The sequence below is a fragment of the Lasioglossum baleicum genome, chromosome 15 (assembly GCF_051020765.1).
Source record: "Lasioglossum baleicum chromosome 15, iyLasBale1, whole genome shotgun sequence".
Taxonomy (NCBI): domain Eukaryota; kingdom Metazoa; phylum Arthropoda; class Insecta; order Hymenoptera; family Halictidae; genus Lasioglossum; species Lasioglossum baleicum.
The window spans coordinates 11,003,036-11,023,688 of NC_134943.1; the positions used below are offsets into that span (position 1 = coordinate 11,003,036).

The following is a 20,653-nucleotide window of genomic DNA, read 5'->3' on the forward strand; positions in this document are numbered from 1 at the left end:
ATCGCGCACCCACGACCGACTGCACTGCGATCATTCTAGTCTACAAGAACAACAAAACTCTTTCTCTTCTCGCTTATCGAGGAACAGCGCTTCCAAAAGGTGCTCCAACGTAATAGATAGACAGCGGATCTTTATGCAAAATAAAAATTTTCTACCTAAATTGCAACAAACTGGAGTGAAATAGAAATTATTTTCTTTCTTCGTGTGTATAACCCTGCTGTTCCCCCTCACTTACGCTGCACTTTCGTAGCTCTTTGGGTCGCAGTGACACGATGAATGAAAGTGTGACACGTTACGAACATTATAGGGTATATTTGATAATGAGGAAACAATGTATAAAAGAATATATGTCTACTGATATATCTCCGCTAAGATCAATTTTGATATTCTTTCGGATTACAAATTTGTGGCAACTGTTCAAGGAGAACTGCAAAGCTACAGAAAGTTTCAGAAGAAAGGATGTTGTAGTTTCACGGCAAGAAAATCCTGAAGTTCGCTCAAGGCATGGCGGTCCAGAGTTGAATACCCCCTTCAACCGAGTGGTAAAAACTGAAATTCGCGAGCATTTAACGGGACCGGTGTACTGTAAGGGCTACTGGGCTGACGACGCTCACTGAACAATTAACGAGTTCCTATTGTTACGCGATAATTTATATTCGAATAGTGGATACGAGTCGCGGGCGCTCTACCTGAAACGGGAGTACGGATATTTCATGCTAAAAGATCGATGAAACTTATCGATATTGCACAAAATCGATCGACAAAATATCTTTACCTGAATAAGAATATTTTCACACCAATCTTGAAAGAGTAACTATGACAGACATAAAAAGTAAGGCTAACAATTAATCTTTATAGAGTTAGGTCTGGATTATATGCCAGTAATACCTAAATGTATCTTGCAGTGATTTAACGAATCCTTACTGCAATAACCGAGCACAAAAGAGAGGCGAGCATTAAACGGATGAGAATGATGAAGACCGAATGGCGAGTGATGAAAAAGTATCCTATCGATAAAATTCACCGGAAAGCAATTAATCAGTCCCTTTTATCAGCGGCCGCTTAACGAGTCCCTATCTAACGATTTTACTTTCGCGAGAAATACTCACTCGATGCCTGTTGAGACGCAACGCAATGCGAGACTCACGAAAGCGTCTGTAAAATTTGACACTGAGTCGCAAAGACTTCGACCAGCTGATTAGAGGCAATAAATTAGTCTAAGAGTCGAAGGCTCTTGAACTCGAAGCGACAGGACTCGTCCGATTTTTACATTTTATGACAGCGTCTGGACCATTTCTACAGCTCCACCTCCAATTTTCTCCCACTAATCTTTACCACATCCCCACCACAATTTTCACATCCCTTAAGAGGCATCTTTCCATTCTAGTCTTCAGTCTTCGGCCAGCTCTTGCATGAGCTACAACGTTGTACAGTGTACAGTACCTAGCTTAAATAAGGTATTGTTACCACAACTCTTTATACAACCCCTCACCCTTTACTAATTACTAGACAGCGGACCTTTATGCATTTATAGGAAAATTGAGTAGATAAAATTCAAAATTGTAGGAAAATTTTGATAATTGCAGATGTCAATATATGATTTATCATCTATTAAAATTACTAAGGGAGGAAATAACATTCTATTTGGTTTCTATATCTTACAATCGACGCAGACAATTTTTAATTCGCATAAAAGATCCACAGTCTACGAACCTAGCACGGTTTCTCGGTTCTCGAAAATATCAAGATTCCCGAAAGAATCCCGAGAATATGACATGTGACACACTTGGAAGGAATTCGTGAAGGACAACATTCTTTCAACGAAAAGGATTTTGTATAATATAATTACATATATAAAGAACAAATTATTTCGAGAATCTCGAAATTTTCGGGTACCCGTCCCGATGCCGAAAAAATTTCGTGTTCCCGACCGGATATTTCGGCTTCTCGCACACCCTGATAAACAAGCGACGAACTATTCGATCGGTAGAAACGCCTCTTCAGCATTGAACGCCAAAATGATTTTCCATAAAACTGTCGTTCGCAAGTATCGACTGAATGCAACGCGTAAATCCTAAAAGAGTGCAACGTTAGGTCACCCGTTGCATGAAACCGTGCGCCAGCTCCGTTACGTTTCGCATTTAAAACGTAACAAGCTCGACGCAGGTGAGGAATCGAGGCACCGATAAAAGTATCGCTGGTTCTCACGATATTGCGGCAGGAAAATCGTTCCGCGTGTTAACAATTATTCAAGGCGTGCCGTCCCTCGCGGAATCGGTCGTCGAGCTCGAGATTAACTGCGCCAGGTATAATTTATGCGACGGTACGGTATAACAGGTACACACTTTAGCCCTGCTAAACTGGACCTACTGGTTTGACGAAATAAACGAACCGGACCGGAGTTGGCAATCCGGAAACGGCAGCCAGTTTCTCCCTATAAGCGAACGATACGTGTCGGTGCATCGCGGGCTTCTCCCCCTTTCCGTTTGTTTACATGCACACGGACACACGCGAGGGGGGGAAAAACGCATCCCGTCGTCCTCCTCCTGCTCTTCGTCGTCGTCGTCGTCGGTGCACTCCCGCATTTCTTGGTCACAACCAATGATTAACGAGTTCTTACGCGGCGCAGTTTACTTTAGGAAATTAGTTTCATGACCTGGCGAGTCTCCGCCTGTACGCGCACTTAACCATGCCGCCTCGTTACTTCCCAGGAAACCCTGATTTATTTGCCATGCCAATCGACTAGTTTTTCCACTAACGAATCGATACCATCGTATCCTGCCTCCCATCTTTGCAAATTGTGCACTCCGCTCCGAAAGATATATCTGAAAGACAGATTCACTTGAACTTTAATCGTCCGCACGATTCATGATAATATTTTGTATGCTTTATCGCCGCCGTGATATGTGGATCCGCGAATTAACTTAATGCTGCTCCAAAAAATCGAAAGTCCCACGCGAAGCACGCTCGCGAGCGTTCCTTTAAGGGGTAGTCTCGTTTCCAGGATTGCAAGAATTCTCATTTCTCGATAATGCAGAAATGGGGTTTTCCAGTAGTCAGAAGCGCTCGATAAAAGATCGATCTAGGAAAAATTAGAAGGCGCATCCCGCACCCTTGCAATCCTAGAGAAGAGTCTACCCTGTTAATTCGAGAAATTAACGAGAAACAGCGCGTGCAGCGGAAAACGAGTTTATTCATACGCGCACATTGCCACAGGACAGAGTCATGAATTAAGGAACGTTTCGAAGAAAGAAGATGGCCCCCTGGTATTCACCCCGAAGCGAAATGGTGAAACATTCTATCTGGATGGAAAGGTTCGAGAGTATAAAAGAGCTTTCAGCGACTGTGCGTCGACTAAAAACAACGTTCTAATTGTATCGTGAAATAACATTTTCGCGTCAGAACACGTTCAACCCTGCGCAACCCTTAGTTCACAGGCCGGCCGTTTAGCATAGCAGCGGGAAGACAGGTTCCATTATCGATTTTACGCCGTTTCAAGCTTTAAAGAAATCCTTAAAAATACATCGCCGCGCGCTAATAATGATGAACCGCGGTAATGATTGTACGCGAAGATGTGCTGGATATTTGTGCAAATTTTATATCCATTATCGCCGGCTGTGCTCCAGAAGCTCGACTGCCTAGTGGGACAATATTATAATTGAATGACGGAACTTCATTGTTTTTACTCATCTTTTTATGAAAGATCTTTTTCCAAGTGGAACGACACCAAACACAATACAATTCGGATCGTATTTTCTTGTGTTATCCACGTTTCAACGGTATTATATCTACATACGCGCCGAAGGAAGATGATTCAATTCGAACACAATTTGCCGGGCGAATAATATTCTGAAGTTTAATTTGCCGGGTCTTCGGGTCCGGCGAATTCGTTTGTTATTTTCATTTGTGCGATCCCATGCGAAAGTTTTATTTCCCGCCGCTGTTTCAAATAAAAACACAGCCCCATCTACAAGTGACCCGCACCGGCTACGGCAGACGTAATTCCCCAATAAAACCAGTTAACAAACCTTCATCAATCTAACTTCGCTAAGCCCCTCGAAAATTTCAAGCGGCCCTCTCTCGTCCACGGATCTATCCATAAACTGGATGTGCGTCGGTGCACCCGCCCGCATACCCGCCACAAAGAACTACAAATTTCCACCTTAAGGGTACCCTGCGAGTTTTACGGTTCGTTTTTCTCCTCCCCACCCTGTAGTTTTTCTTCAAACCGATGCAGAGAACTTCGGTAGAAGGGGTCACAAGAAAAGAGGAAAGAAAGAAATAAAGAGTGGGGGGGGAGACAGAGAGAAGAGAGGGGCCCGTATGCGTCATCGTGCCCGCATACCGCAGCAGCGAATTACAGAGAGAGGAACATCCCCGACGTTTCCCTTCCCAGTATAATGATGGATATTGTGGGCAGCCCCGAGGGAGTGGGAGGCTCGAGCCTCTTCTGTCCGTGGGTTTGAACGCGACACAACAATCGTGGCCAGGTACCACGGGCCCCTACACTATTGCCACATAAATTCATCTACAGAGTGCTAAGAACACGTACTACCTTTCAGAAACATTTTTTGGGAGAGGCTGTCCAATCAGAACCCATCGGAAACATATTCGAACGATACTTTGAGCGTCGCACTGTGGAGTATTCACGCAAAAGCTGGCCAGAAGTAGACTCAAAAATCTTCCGAGATGGTTGAATATAGTATAGAAAAATAATATTCCAATTGCTCTTTTTTGGTTTTATTCACTCATTAAGTGTTATGCTTTATGCGAACAATTTTCGTGATACTGTTTCTCTCAACTGGTCTCTGAATTACTGTGAGCTCTTCAATGATTTTTCTAAAATGTATCGTAAAGAAATGATGTGCCAACTTTTTCCTTTACAGATTTATTTCAGATAAGAATAATGAGAATTTCCAAATGGTTCTTCTGTTGCTACGCTCGATACAATGTAAATTGTAGGGCGATCGCAGAGCTGGAGGAAATAGTATTTTAAATAGTGAATAATAAATAATCCTATTTATTTTAAAGTATGTGTACAACTTCGAAAATACGATATTTTATTTGATGCAGTAATTTTTGAAAATAAAATAATTTATTTGAGGCAGTAATTTTTGAAAATAGTATTTTATTTGAAGAATACTGAGAATATTTGTATTTTGTCTTTTTATTTTCAATTATTGCTGAAAATAATGGTTCGAATTCAATAGATTTATGAGTGTAAACCGTTTCTTAACGATAAGATAGACTGTACATATGTTTATGCGGTTTCTCAGAGTATTATAACAATGCGGAAAGTAAAATATTTTATTTCGTGTTTCGGATAGTTTAAAATAGAAATATTTTATTTCCTCGATCAAATTGTTGAAATAGAAATATTTTATTTTCAGGTTCACATCGTTCAAATAGAAATATTTAATTTTCGGAATTGTATATCTTCTTTAAAATACTATTTTCTTTCAGCAAAATAAAATCTAAAATATTAAATAGCATTTGAGATATTTGTTTCGACAAATAATGCCCACCTCTGGGCGATCGTCATTGTTAAGTGACATTTCGTATTCAGTTAGTTGTTCGCAAATTCACGCTATATATTTCATAAGTTTATATTATTACTTTGTAGTTTATTATAGTCGCTTTTGTAAAAAGTGAAAATCGTTTTCAGAGGAACACGAAACAAATAGTAGACTAAGAATAAATGTAATCTATACGTACTGAATTTCTTGAAAAATATATTTATATACGATTATAAATGTATTTGCAATTTTTTTATGCCACGCATTTTTTTTAAACCGCAGAAAATAATGGCATTATCTCTATCACAAGTGCTTTCAGCTTAATGAAAACAAACAATAATTTTGTTTAAAAAATGTTTTTAAATTAATCAATCGAGTTGTATGTTCGAGGTATGAAAATCCCTATTTAACACGCGATGAAAGAGTATTTTATGGAATAGATAATAAAATGGATAATCGTTTAATTACTTCAACTTTGATTACCGAAGGGTCGTTAGCTGTTTAAAAAAAAAAAAACAATGTCCCGTTTACGGTACCGAAATAGGAGTCACGGTCAGGTACGCAGAGGTTCGGTAAAGGCAAAGGTATCCACGAAAAGTTTCCTTTTCACCTGGCGCGGTGCGCACCTCTTCGTCTGGCCTGTCGCGGGTGCTTGGTAGCAGAGCTATTCATAAATCCGACCACCGACTTTCTCGCCGCTTTCCACGAGCACGCCGAGCCTTTCGGCCTGTTCGACTACTTGCGATTCCCAGGCTAGGCGAGACTGTTGCCACCTTTACCCCCTATTTTGCTGACAGAGATCCTTTCCAACCCCTGTCCAGGTAGATGTGATATTTAAACGGTTTATGATGCATCTCTTTCTTATTAGTTCCTATTGTTGTGCGATACGAAATGGCGATTATTCTTCCGCTTTATCGAGCAGGTCGAAATGAACCATTTTTGGGTTTTTTATTCGACTAAGCCTGAATCGAATGTCGAATGACCGGTTTTATACTTTTCATCTTACAATCGTAGAATTTATGATTTTGTAATAACTAGACTGCGGATTCTATACATTTATAACAAGAATTGGCACGTACAATTTAAAGCAGTGGACATATTTAAAAGTTTTAAGAACATCCACGTATTAATTTCAGTTTAACAAGATAATTAAAACAAAAAAGACATTTTTATTTAACCTCTTGGAATCCCTGTCTTGGAATCTAGTAATAACTAGTCTAGTAATAACAATTGCACGAAATCTAAATGAATAGAGCCTTGCCATTTTCGCTTTTAGTGCTCGGTTTTTAGTGATAAATACATTTTTAATTCAAGTAGTAACTGAACGAAATTGACAGAATCTTCAATTTTCTAGAGTGACAGCAACAGTGGGAATCATTTTTATGTTCTTCGTTAAAAGATGAAAAGAAAAATGTTGTAATTAATCGTATGTGGATTACGAAAGTGATTTTCCTGTTTCCTATTTGTCGCGTCAAGCTGGCAAAACAGCCATTAAAACATCGGGAGTAACACACAGTTTCATTAATAATGTAAAAATCGTGTCGCCTCCATATGTATAACCCATGGTATCGAGTTCCCATTGTCAGTGTAGAGAGTGTGTTCGCTTTTAATAATGTCCGACTGATCAGAAAAGGCTAGGCACTGGCTGGCAATCGAACGAGAAGCCCGATACGATAGCTCGTTCCATTGCGTCTGTTTATCGCGTTATTGACGAATGTCTCTCGGTATCGTATCGCTGCCGAGAAGCGATGATGCGGACGTTTCTTGCGGATAGATTAACCTACGTGACGATCGAGACTTCGACTCGACATGCACCGATAGAGAACTGCTGCGTGCTCGATCTTTGCCCGAGCTCTAAGCCTTGCGGATCACGATACTTAGGGAGACTTGCCAAAATCTTCGGACGTTCTATCGTATATACCCTGTTCGACGATCATTTGCACGCGAATACTCGGAACTCGGAAGAGTCACTGAAAATTTCATTTCTAAGAGACCGACATTTTTAGTTCAATTCTTTCGTGAAACGGGATTTTACACTCTCAAAAATTGATAAAGGAAATGGTGCACCAATTGTTGAAAATTTCCATTTTTAGTTTTATTTCTTTTCTAAAACTGGGTTTTTTATACTCTCAAAAATTGATAAAGTGAATAATTGAACAATTGTTGGTAGGTACGTTTTCCAAGGTAGATTAAGAGCCACTGAAAATATCAGTTTTAAAAGACCAACAGTTTTAGTTCAGCTCTTTTCTGAAATTGGCTTTTACACTCTCAAAAATGGATACAGTTAATCATTGGACAATTGTTGGTACTTCCAACATTTTCCAAAGTAGATTAAGAGCCACTGAAAATATCATTTTTGAAAGTCCGACCTTTTAAATTCAATTTATTTCTGAAATTGGCTATTATACTCTCGAAAAATGATAAAATGAATATCTGGAAAATTGTTGATATGTAGTTACAACAAGGAAGATTCAGAGCCACCGAAAATATCATTTTTAAAAGTCTGACGTTTTATACTCTCAAAAATTGATACAGTTAATAATTGGACAATCGTTGGTAGTTCCAAGTTAGATTAAGAGACACAGAAAATTTCCTATTTAAAAGATCGACACTTTCAGTTCACTTCTTCTCTGAAACTAGCTTTTATACTCTTAAAAATTGCATTAGAGGATGACTTCGTTCCATGGCTGTGAATGTGCAACTTCCTCCTCGGAAACATAAATTTCAATGTATGTGTACAATTGTATGCGTTAAAGAACACTGTTGTCAAATTCCTCGAACACACGTTTGCTGTACTACACGTATTTCAGGTATTCATTTCTGTTGTACACGAATAAAATCCGTTTAGATAGAACATTTTGCACCGCACGCTATGTAAATCCATCGAGGAGTAGCTGGAGTATAAATTCCTGAAAAATCGCTGGAGAAACAGCCGCGAGTTAAGCAACCGACGTCCGCGAAGAGAAATTCGCGGATTAGCGTAATACCCGGCAAATTTTTCTGCGCGCTCGCGCGCTCTTGCACACCAGCAGCGCACCGGTATAAATAAATTGCACAGCATCGGGACACAGTGACGCAGAGCCTTGACGAGCCTGCATAAAGCGAGATGCGGAGCCGACAGTGAACTTCGCGGAGAGCGTCGCGTACGGTTTGTTCCCTTTGCAATGGAAATACGCCTACTTATTTTCGAGCGTGACGCTTCGACAAAAGAAGATCTCGAGTTGCGATCTGACGATGCTGTACCACCGATAAGCACCGTGAATCTCGAAATTCGGAACGGTTCTCTCGAAAAGATATACTCGAGCCCGTGAAATTAAAGGGGCGCGATCGAGGACGGTGGAGGAATGGTCAGAGACGTGACAGTTAATTTTTCATTCGACAACCATGGTCAGAAAGATTACCATTTTCTAATCTTTACATGTTCATCAAGACGAAAGTCCGTCCAGACGACAGACATTGAAAGATGCAAGAAAATCATGAAAAACTGCAATTTCTGCCATCTCTAAACGTTTTTATAATAAATTTTCACAATATATTTCTAAATTTTCCATATGCATAAAAAAGTTGCGAGGTACAACTGTTTTTTCTCTGCAATTCAGACAACTTGCAACTTTGTTGTTGTTGTTGTGGCAAATCAGTTGTTTCAACTTCCCAAAAAAGTCCCGTGAAAAGTGTAAATTACAAATGAACGATCTGTTACCTTCAAGTGGATGGATCATTATCCCGAAGATCTAAGATCTTTTGTTTACGAATAACAAAGCAATTCGACGAGGCGCTTCGAATTGCAGTTAGATCGTCGAGCAAAGTTTATATTACCTACTGGAATTAGGGGGAAGTTTACTCACATTGAAAGTATTTCGCAGCTATATAACTAATAAAATCCATTGGCATGCTCGTGATTCTACACGACCAACGAAGGATTAGAAACGATACTAAAACGCTTTACAGCGCATTCAAAAACGATCGCCCCCCGTGCGCCGATTTTCAAAGGCTTGTATTTCCCAGCGAGTAGGTACAATTTGCTCGGCTGTTGTTGCTAAAAAAAAACATAGTGGGTCAGATATACATGAATGAGACAACGAAAAGCGCCTAATGGTCGATGCCCGAAAGGAAACGGCGAGTAGCGTGGGCGTTAAAGGTATTAACCATTGAATGGCAAATGGAGGGATCGGTGAAAAATATCTTGCCGCGTATAGCCGGCCAGCTTACGGTCGGCCCGGCAAGGGGATTTATTGGAACATCTATTCTACCCTTGTCTTGCCAGCGTCTCGTCCCCCGTAAATCTTTCTATTTATTTTAATTCCCGTATCAATAAACGCATAAATCTGGACTAGGCTTTATCAGGTATGCCTGGTACGGCCTATTTATTGCCGTGGAAACGGTACCTGCGTTCCATTTCGCTGCGACGCCGGAACCCTGAGGCACGAAGACCGCGTCCACCTTCACGAATCAGCCCCGCTTGTAAAACGAAAATAATCCTGGGACAGTATAGATCGCCGGGTTACCCCGATCGAGGAACGACCGTGTTCAAAGAAAATTGTCCGCTTCGAACAAGGACACCGGAAAACCAGAAAGAACAGACGTAGCTGTAGACTCTAGCCTAAGTCAGCAAGTCGGAGTACTGAGTATGGAGGTCTTAGACCCTTCCCAACTATGGATACGCGAACCATGGAGGTACCGTTCTCTGGATGGGCGATGTCCACTTCCTGAAAAACCCAGGTGGACCTGCCGCCTTTCTTTCGCCACCACCTGCCCGTCCCTCGCAACAAGCCGTTCCCAACAGCGCAACTCGCTTCACCGTTCAGACACTCTCAAGATGGCTGACCGGTTGCTCGGTTGTGTACCAGCGTTAACATTGGAAATTCTAAACTTATTTGAAGTAACAGTCTAATTGGAACACTCCTAAGCTGCTTTAGTTGAGATCACATTTGTTCTACTCTTTCTACGGCGCTCCAGCCATCACCAACCCTTACAGCAACAGCCTAGCAACTAGGGTTGGCGTGAACTGCTACTTTTAGATCAGCCGGGATTCAATCACGATGATTATTTGCATCGAATTTTTAGCAAATTTATTAGATTTGCAAGACGTTTCTCAAACTATCATTTGCGTTTCCTATATAATTGATTGATACTTGTGTGTAAATGTTTGATATTTGTATTTATTGATATTTCCGATTAAAGAGATTGTCCGCGCGTTTTATACTATTTACATAAATATTACGATTTCGAAATCGAGAGGACGAATGAATCTTTTTCTTTTTTTAGTACTGAAGTATATAAGGGGAGCTTTATCTACGCAGCATAATCGACTGGCCATTGTCACGGCTAACCGTGTAAGTTAATGTAAACGTATTGTATGTTAAAGGGTTTCTATTTGCACGTAGAAATGAATAGATAAATTTAGGGGGCGTCTTGCTACTTGCTCTTCAACTGCGACTCCAGATAACGGTGTCGTTTCAAGAAGACTCTCGTTTGAAAGAAATATAAGAGTAATATAACCGAAAGTTCGCAAATATTTTGCACGAAGATAACGAGGTGTTTCAATATTGTAAGTGCTGCTGACAATTTAAATAGTACATAGTCGGCGGCGCTCAATTATTTGAACAATTTCGACGAAATAATATATTCGCTAGCTTAATTAATATTCTAGTATTCTGAGTAACTCAATTAACATATCGGAACTTCAATATTCCTCTCTAGAATATTCAGGCATCTCTATTTAACCCTCGGCCAGCGGGCTCCAGGTCCAATTTGATCGCACAAATTGTTTATGCTTGGTCCCCGAACGCTGGTTTATTGTTGGTAATACGATAAATACTGTAAACGCGATACAACACAGTAGCTACAATATTGAATATATAGATACAAGGAAGATGACAACAATCAATGATCTAAATCTAAAATAACGGAATTCTTTATCGTGCGTCCGAGAGTTAGATAATCATCATCAAGACCACCAACATCAAGATATTTATTTCAACCCAGATCATTTTTAACCCTTTTCACTCGGAGCTATTTTCCATTCCCTATGATTTTATAGAATAGAGAGCTTAGTGAATACTTGGAGAATATTTCCATTCCCTACGATTTTTCAAGTTCTACGGATACGAAATTGGTAGAATACCTTGTACAATACTTAAATATGTAGTAATTGGTTAGATACCGACACATTTAATAAGGGTTAAACTATGTAATCTGTTTTACTCATACGCGACAGTTGAGCTTTTTACAATTTATATAATAGAACACAGACGAGTCTATTAATATTACAACTGTTTTTAATAATGGAATGGCAATTTTTAATGGCTCCTGGGAATCGCCATTCGTGTGCAAAGGGTTAACAGAATTAAACATCGTTACGGTACCCGAGTCTCGAGCCCTTTCCATCCGAACTATATAAACTTTACGATAAATCGATACCACAGCGCGATCCCAAGGGGTAAGAGGAGCAACCATGAAATCTTCTGATCCTGGTTCTATACGAGTACAAGGGAAATGGAGGGTTGAAAAATTCTATGTTCCCGAACGTGACGACGCGCGGAACAGAAGAGGAAGAAAGCCTACGAGGAAGAAGGAGGAGCACATTGTTTATCACGACAGTATCGCATTTCTCTCGGCGGATGGCCGGATGGGCGAACCGTGGATCGCCAGTAGGAACCTTCTGACAAAGCAAAGAAAGAGAAACCGCGGAAGGGAAACGTGCAGAGAGAGAGAGAGAGAGAGGAAGGAGAGAAAAAAAGAAGAAGAGACAGACACTGGGACACGTTGTATGCACACCTTGCGTCCCTCGAATACGCTTTGCCAGATATTAGATTTCTATCCCATCAAATTCCATCCTCTGTCGGTCCAAATCCATTTCGTTATTAAAAAAAATTATTTTTAAAAAATGAAACGTTCCGACTTAAATGTACACAGAATTTTTAATTTGTCCAACACCTTCCACAATTCCCAGAAAAATCCATCATTTCGATGGACTTGGTAATAACAAAAAATTTAGTTTAGCTACATCAAGAATGAAAAAGTACTCGTACATAAAATTATTCACACATTAGCCAGTGAACTAATCGTTCTAACGTCTGAAAGAAAGTTTTGGAAAAGTTATTAATTTTTAAAAGGTGTACGAATACTTTGCACATAAATTTAAAAAAAAAATAAATGGTTTATTCAATTTCAGAATGGTCCAGAACTTTCAGGTCACCCGGTAGCGCAGAGCGAAGGAAATTAAAATTATGTGAACACGTGTAACTCCGGAGTAGCAACATCGATAGTTGCTACAATGTTTCGACACTATACGCTATTATCAGCTCGCACATGTTTCCCCATGCAACGAGGAGAGAAAAGACCTTCGGTCATGGTAGACAATTCAGACAGCGGCTTTAAAAACGAAGGACAAGTAAGAATCCAGCCATAACCTCTTTATACTTTATGTCACGCGGGCACACGCATAATCGATTCGATTTCTTACTTCGTTTATTGATGGCAATAGGACCAACAAGTAACACGTTCAACGACTCTGTAACAGGACTATCTGCCCTACGGCACACACCGGTATATCAGGTTATTTATTTATACGTTTCATTTATTTTATTAGCCGTCGTTTAAGTACAGTTTTCGGAGCGAAGCTGTCGTTACTGCGTCGCACTTCCGGTAATGGAAACGTTATGCTTCGTCAAATTTTCATGCGTTACAGAGTTTTGAATTAAAATCAAGTACTCAAGGTTTTGTAGATCTGTGTCAATTATATGCACTGTGAAAGTCACGAGAATCGTGAAAAACTGCAATTTATACATTCTTTAAACGTTTGTAGCTCAAATTTTCAAAATATGTTTAATTGATACAGATCTACGAAACGTGTTTTCTACATTTTCCATACAAGCCCACATAAAAAAGTTTTGAAGTACAACTGTTAGTATTTTCTATGCAATTTCGACAGCTTGCAATCTTTTGCAAAAGTTTTTGTCACGTTGTGTAGCAAACTAATTGTTCTAACTACCCAACAAAAGTTCAAATCGTATGATTTGATATGAAAAAAGTTATCGTCTTTTTAAAAATTGTCTGCGTCGATTGCAAGAAATAGAAACTAGATAGAATGCTATTTCCTCCCTTAATAATTTTAATAGATCAGAAATCATATGCCGACATCTTCAATTTCCAACATTTTCCTAAAACTTTCAATATCATCTACTCAAGTTTCCAGTAAATGCATAAAGCTATGTCCGACCTTAATAAATTTAATAGCTGACAAATCATGTATTGACATCTTCAATTTTCAAAATTTTCCTACAGCTTTCAATTTTATTTACTCAATTTTTCTGTAAATGCATAAAGCTATTTCTTCCCTTAATAATTTTAATAGCTGAGTAATCATATACTGACATCTTCACTTTTTAAAATTTTCCTACAACTTTCAATTTTCCTATAAATGCATAAAGCTATTTCTTCCCTTAATAAGTTTAATAGCTGAGTAATCATATACTAACACGTTCGATGTTCAAGATTTTCAATTTCATCTACTCAATTTTCCTATAAATGCATCGAGCTCTATTTCTCCCTTAATATTTTTACTGACATCTTCAATTTCCAACATTTTCCTACAACTGTCAATATCATCTACTCAATTTTCCTATAAACGCGTAAATACCCGCAGTCTACAGATCACCGAAACCAAAATCGCGTTATCCGACAAACGACAATATAATTCTACACGATTTCTCACGCGACCGTTCGAAATTTTCCTAGTTCACTAGCGTAAGCTACGCCGGACGCAGGTACTAACACAGGCGGTTACGTTCGAAAAAAAGCCGTTGTTGGAGCACTCGATTCCGACTGGCCGAGTAGTAGCTCGATAAATCGAATCTAAATGACTGGGTGTACATCGTATCACTAATCCGTGGCATCGGGTTCGTTCGACGTCAACTCGGAAGAGAACAAGAAAAAAAAATCAACGAACGTATCGGCGATACTCTTTGCACACAGTGAGCGACATTTCTTTCGAATAAATGTATACTCTCCTTAAGGTTTTTAATCGTAACGTTAAGCAGAGAGAAGGCCTTGGGTGAAACACGACGAGGAGACTCATTCGCTGTCGGGCAGACATCGACGGAGAAAAATATACGCTCCCTCTCGCTCTCGGATCGTGTCGTATCGTATCGTTCGAGATATCGATAGAGGCCTCGGTGGAACACACGGTTTTCCCTAGCTAGAAACACGGCTGTTTGTTCGTGAGTTCTGAACGCGTGACGAGCATGAGTCGGTGGAAGCATTGAGGCTAGCGAAACACGGAGAGCCGAGAGCGAAACGATCGGTGAGATAACCGTAGAAAAGGAGAATGCGTGTTACACACCCTATCGGAACATGAACGCGCACTGTTTATTGTTTAGACTGTTTCGGGCACGACTGTATATATGCGCGTGTACGTATTTACGTAGGTACAGCGAAGAAGGACAAGCGTTTCCGGTTGTGCATTCCGCGAGATACGAAATGCCCGCCGGAGGGCGTATCGATTCGGGCAAAACATTCGTGGCCAAGTTGTGCTCCGAAAACACACGTTCGGGGAAAACACGAGTGTACCGCGTAGAATCGGTTCGGAACGATTTTTCTTTGCCTGAGAACGTTTTCAGGCCACGCACGACTAGAACCAAGTTTTTCCTACCGTATGGGGTAACACTCCCGCGTCGCTGTCATGCCTCGATGTCACACCGTGACTGTGTGCGAATGGTCGAAAGCGGAGGCCAGGATGATAGTATCAGATGCACGTACACACTGTGGGACACCGTCGAAGAGGCACACACGCATGTACTCTCACGCACGCGCGCACAAGCACACACACACCACGAGACACGCGTGCGCCCGCGAGCGTACGTGAAACAACCACCACCGCGTGCGCAGTAACGCCCGAAGGACACAACCTCACACGTTGACGGCGCGCGACAGACTGAGACGAAACGCGGCTCGCCAGACTGGAAGGGGTGGTGGCGGTGCGGTGGGGGAACCAAGTGGCGGAGATGGTGGGGAGACTCGTCACAGGGACGTACTCCGGGATCACGGTGCCCGCGCCGCCTTGCCTACGATAGGTCGATAAGCACACCGTTCGACCGGATATGTGTAAATTTATTATTTAGCTAAAAAGTTCCGGATAAAGAATGCCCGCGCGAGGTTCAACTATTCAGGCCATCGAGGCCATTCAATATTCATAAAGAGCCACCGTTTCGGAAACCTGACACACATTAGTTTGCAAGTTCACGGTTTCGAAACGGTTTCGAGAATACGTTTCTCTGGGAACTAATCGATCAATGATTCTGCACAACTCGAATTACTTTCAAATATATTTCGTCAATTGCGGATCAATAATAACAACGCTGTTGTTGCACGAAGATATTTATTCGAACGAACAAATCGGGGAACGGCCGACGAAGCGTTTCTCAAGGAAGAATGACACACGAGTATAGCAAGAAGTTGCCTATGTACTGATACGACGACTATACTTTTACATTGAACTCGAATCGATACTATTATTACGTTGGAGTATATACAGGTTAGGTGGTATGAAATTTATCATTGAGAACGTCATCCTCGCTGTTCCCTCGATTAAAAATGATGATGGCTCTTACCGGAAGAAAAATGGTCACCTCTCGGCCACTCGATGGAACGGCACGATCGTTCCGCAACTGCAATACCGTTTTCTTTTTCAATATCTTCGTCGACTTTGAGTCGTTCCTAATCGGTCGGACAGGGGGAAACCTTAATTTCGCGTGCAAAGGCTACGCGATTTCGTTTCGTTCGTAATACGAAAACAAAATATGTATTGCTTTGCAACTTAATCTCCGAGCACTCCAGACGGTCTCCTAACCTTCGCTGATAGTCAATCGAACGATATCTGTATCTATATTTAATATTACAATCCTTCGTGTCCGTAAACGGAGATGGTTAAACGTGATTCGAGTAATGTAGAAGCGAAATAACGTTGAATCTTATCAATTCCTTGTTCGTAGCCGCGATGCGAAGGATTTCGTTCGAGTAATGGCCGACCGAAAGCGACGAACACGCGGAATTCGTTCCGCGGCGTTTCATTGGACTTATAAATTCGCGTGTTGAAAATGGTCTACATCAACGTTCGCTCGAACGAATAATGCTGATCAAGTGCAATCGATATAAATAGGATACTTTTCCGCGACATGTTTCTTATTTGTGTCGATGCAATGTTTTTGCATCGTAACAATGTATGTAATCTGTTGACCGTCGATGACAAAAGTGTAAAATATTCTGTTCCAGAAATAGGTACAACGAAAGACGGTGTACAGCGCAACCTGACAATTCCCATGAGCTCCATTTACAATGCAGTTCACTTTCTTGAAGGATATCGAATTTTTACCGAATCGATAAGAAATCATCGGAGTCATCGGGATCGAACGACGAAAACCATTTCGTTCGCACAGACCAGATACATCCCTGGGTCCTACAGGGTTTAATATCGTGAAGGGTAGCCGAGAGGAAGGAAGATAGGGGCGACCCTAAAGCGAGGGAGTGCTGTTGCTAAAGCCGCGAGCATGAAGGGACCTTCAAATAAAAAAAAGCTAGGACCTACTGAGCGAGCGAGTGAACGAGAAAGGGGGGGGGGAGAGAGAGACGGCGAGAGAATCCGGTCCCCCTTCTTTCGAGACCGGGGAAAGGCCGTACCCACGCAGTTCTTGAAGATCATAGTGGGTCCCCGCTGGCACAGCCCTGAGCGAGTAAGTAAACACACCAAAGTTCTGGTACTTCGACGTGGAACGAAGCATTTTCCACGAGGCTGGATACCCTCCTGAAGCACAAACGGTCACTCGCCCTGCACTGGGTGCTGCGAAAGTATCGGAGCGAACTTCCGAAGCGATCCACTCGGTGTGCTCCGGAGAACGAAGTTTCGAAAAAATTGTTGGGAACAGCTCGGCGGAGAATCTTTCTGTTTATCATAAACGATATTTCGTTTAATAGGTGACGTCACAGTGGGGTGCGAATCATGACCGGCAGTGCCCCGTGGCTCTCGGTTTACACGGTTTTCCCTTCGAACGACGTCGAGGACAATTCAGTTAACATCGTCTGGTACATGCCGCAAATGGAAGCATAAAAACCGTCTTCACGCTGCTTCAAGGGACAAAGAATGCTGATGGGATCAAGAGCCTCGACAGGAACCGGGCAAATGGGAATTCGTCACGACGCTCGGGTCCTCGGTGCCATCGAATTTCACGACAATGATTCGAGGTCCGCATCATATTTCTCGGTAGCTCGGGAACTTTTACAACTATGAAAAATTACGACTCCGGACAGAGTTCTGTCGGAGTTGCGACGGCTTCGTTGCTACTCGGGACACACGCGTGCCGCGTCGCCGGAAAGTTAACGAACTTATTAACTAATAATAACACCGGGGGTTTCGGACGATGGCGCATGGACACACGTGGACAAGAGCCTTCGGAAAGCCGACGCAGGGGGAAGTGCTCTCGCGATGGAGTTCCATTCCGTCGAATACGAGCGCGGGGCGGCTGCACAAAAGGGACGTACGAAGATCGCGCGGGTCCGCGAGCATTGTTAACACGCCGATCACACGCGCGCAGGCACCGAGAGACGGTTGCACAATATCGGCGAAGTTGCGTCGCGTTTTATCGAAGCGACACCTTTAAGGCGAATTCGTGTCGGCGGTGACGTCCGTATTGTGACAATACGCGAACCTAAGATAATCAGAATGCACACACTCTCGGGCAGCACGAGCTGGCCGGTTTGGTCAAGCCAAAGTCGACGCGTGGCAACGCCGCGGCGCGCAGCTGTCACACGCGCGTCATGCATCGAGTCAAAGCTCAACTTATTCTACATAAGTGTTTTATAAGAGACGAGGGATTCTGTCTCCTTCCGCGCGGCGGCTTGCTCGATCGTTCCCGGACTCCGTTTCTACCGGCTACACCTATCCGTAGAATCGTTTTTTGCGAACGTTGTTGCTAGCGTGTACAGGCTTGCTTCGTTCGTTCGAATCGCAGTAGGACATTTATGTTTGCATGTCGCGGAACACCTGCTCCCGTATGAGTGGGCAGTTTTCTGAATAACTTTGCTCGAAAGCTCCGTCAGTGTAGGAGTCTTTTCTTGCCAATCGATCGAATGGTAAAGCTGCAAGAATGACAACAATGGTAATAATACAAATCAATCGGTCCTTTTTATTCGAACTCGTTCCATATTCGACGATCGGTTTGATAGTCGAGGAAAAATGTTCACTAGGTAGGTTTGAAAGAAGCTGGGATTGTGGATTAGATAAATGAAACGTCCTGTTTACATCGATCACTTTTTTCTTGTAGTTTTTTTTTGCTGTAGTTGGTTTAACAAGATGCATCGAGTCTAGCGGCAGAAATCTACGGTGGTCTTCGGCGAACGGTTCTCAGACAAAATGGCGGCGAGCTTGTTAATATGCTAGACAGATCGTTTAGATTCAAAGTAACTTTCCGACTTCCACGGTCGAAATGGTGTAGAGTGGGGAAACAAGTAGGAGATTCATTGAGATAGCGCAAGATTTTTATTTTCTTAATAAACACGGTGTTAAGTAAATTCAATGGAGAACAGTATGGATTCGTAGGTTTTTTTATGAGACAGATTCATAGTCATCAACGATAGATGCCCGACAGTATGCCCGACGTTACACAGTGTTACAGAGTACGGGAACGAGTGCGTTGACCTCTGGAGAGAGGGCTGTTCGTTTCTGAAACTGTCTGTACACATCTTCCGAAGTGCTTCTGAAACGATCGGTTGAAATAAGGGATCTGGTAAAAATGTATCTCATAGAAAAACATACAAGCTGCGACGTTAGCGGCTGAGGAGTCGAGGGGGTGAGAAAATAATGAAACATTAACGGTTAATATTCTTGGTGTATACACTTTATATTCATCGGGCGTGGCGTCGTGTTCAATTTAAAAAATAAAAAAAAAAAAGGAGAAACAGCTCATCCCAAAGACTTCCCTCGTGAGTCAAAGGACAGGCATTGCGTGGCCTGGGGTATCGTTTCTCGGGGCGTCCCAGCGTCGACTCACAGCGTTCTCATGCCATCCGCTTCCCTCTCCCGAAATCCCAGACGGGAAAGTGAGTTTCGGAACATGATTGTTAATTTTACGTAACGTACAGCTCGGCTGCTCGCTAGGAACAAGTTTCCCCTCCTGCGTTTACCCAGATCTCCGCTCGATACCGAGCTTCGAGCAAGAACTTTTCTCTCGGTTTCCCGATATCGACGAACACGGAGGGAAAAAAGAAACGACCCTAGAAGAAGGAGAGACCGTGTGAGAGAAAGAGAACGACAGAGTGAGAAAGAGAAAGAAAGAGAGAAAGAGAGAGAAGAGAAAAATATAGAACGAAGGAGAAAGAGAGAGAGAGAGAAATGAAAAGCTGCTTCGTAAATATCTCAAGAGAGAGAGAAGTTCTCACGCTCTCCTCGGGAGAACGTTTCCATTCGAAACTACGAGTCGCCTCGACGCGAGGCTTGGTTCTCTCCTCCTCTCCCTTCCTCTTTTTCCCTCTCTCTCCTTCTCCGACGTGCTTTCGAAAAACAAACCGATATTATCAATGTTAACTTCACGGTGGGAGAGGGGACAGGACAAAAGCGGGAGTGACAGCGAAAGAGAGGATAGAAGGATAGGGTTAGTCTCTGTATCAACTGTGCACCCTTATCAATTGGAAAATTGGTGTGTGCAGCGGGAGCGGAAGAGGAGGGGACTCGACTACGCTCTCGGCGATGGAGGGGAGGAAAGAACGATTAGGTTTGCCAGCAGGGCCGTACCGATCCGAGTGGATCTACATCGAGGGCGGGGAGAGCAGCAACGAGCAGCTCTGCGAAAAAGACACGAGGGGGAGAGAGAGAGAGAGAGAGAGAAAAAGGGAACTACATAGGTGTATCGGCGAGTGGGCGTAATTTCGCAACTTTTCGATGCGCGCTTATTACGAGATGCAGAGGAGGAATTCTGTAAAGTCCGAAATTGTTTTAACGATCCGCATTGTCTATGCACCCTCCGCGAGAATTAGACATTTCCAGAGGCCTGGCTGGCGAGAAGGGTGCTCGTACAAAAGCCAGGGGCGTATCCAAGGAATAGAAGGGAGCCTTTGTGTGCACGTTGAAAGGGAGGGAGGCAGGGAGG

The 20,653-nt window shown here is 42.3% G+C and overlaps 1 protein-coding gene across 10 annotated transcripts in view; it reads right to left on the minus strand.

Moving 5' to 3' along the window:
- The window catches only part of Mura (ring finger protein murashka), a 72,304-nt gene that overhangs the window by 47,258 nt on the left and 4,393 nt on the right, over positions 1-20,653 (minus strand). For 8 of the 10 annotated variants that reach the window (XR_013010565.1, XR_013010564.1, XM_076439544.1 and 5 more), the window contains one exon: positions 15,169-19,781. The exons of the other annotated variants lie outside the window; for them this stretch is intronic. Coding sequence is in view for 1 of the 8 variants with exons in the window: in XM_076439544.1 (XP_076295659.1) it covers positions 15,169-15,200 (32 nt within the window). In the remaining 7 variants the exon portion in view is untranslated. The remainder of the gene's footprint in view (positions 1-15,168; positions 19,782-20,653) is intronic. 10 annotated transcript variants of the gene reach the window in all.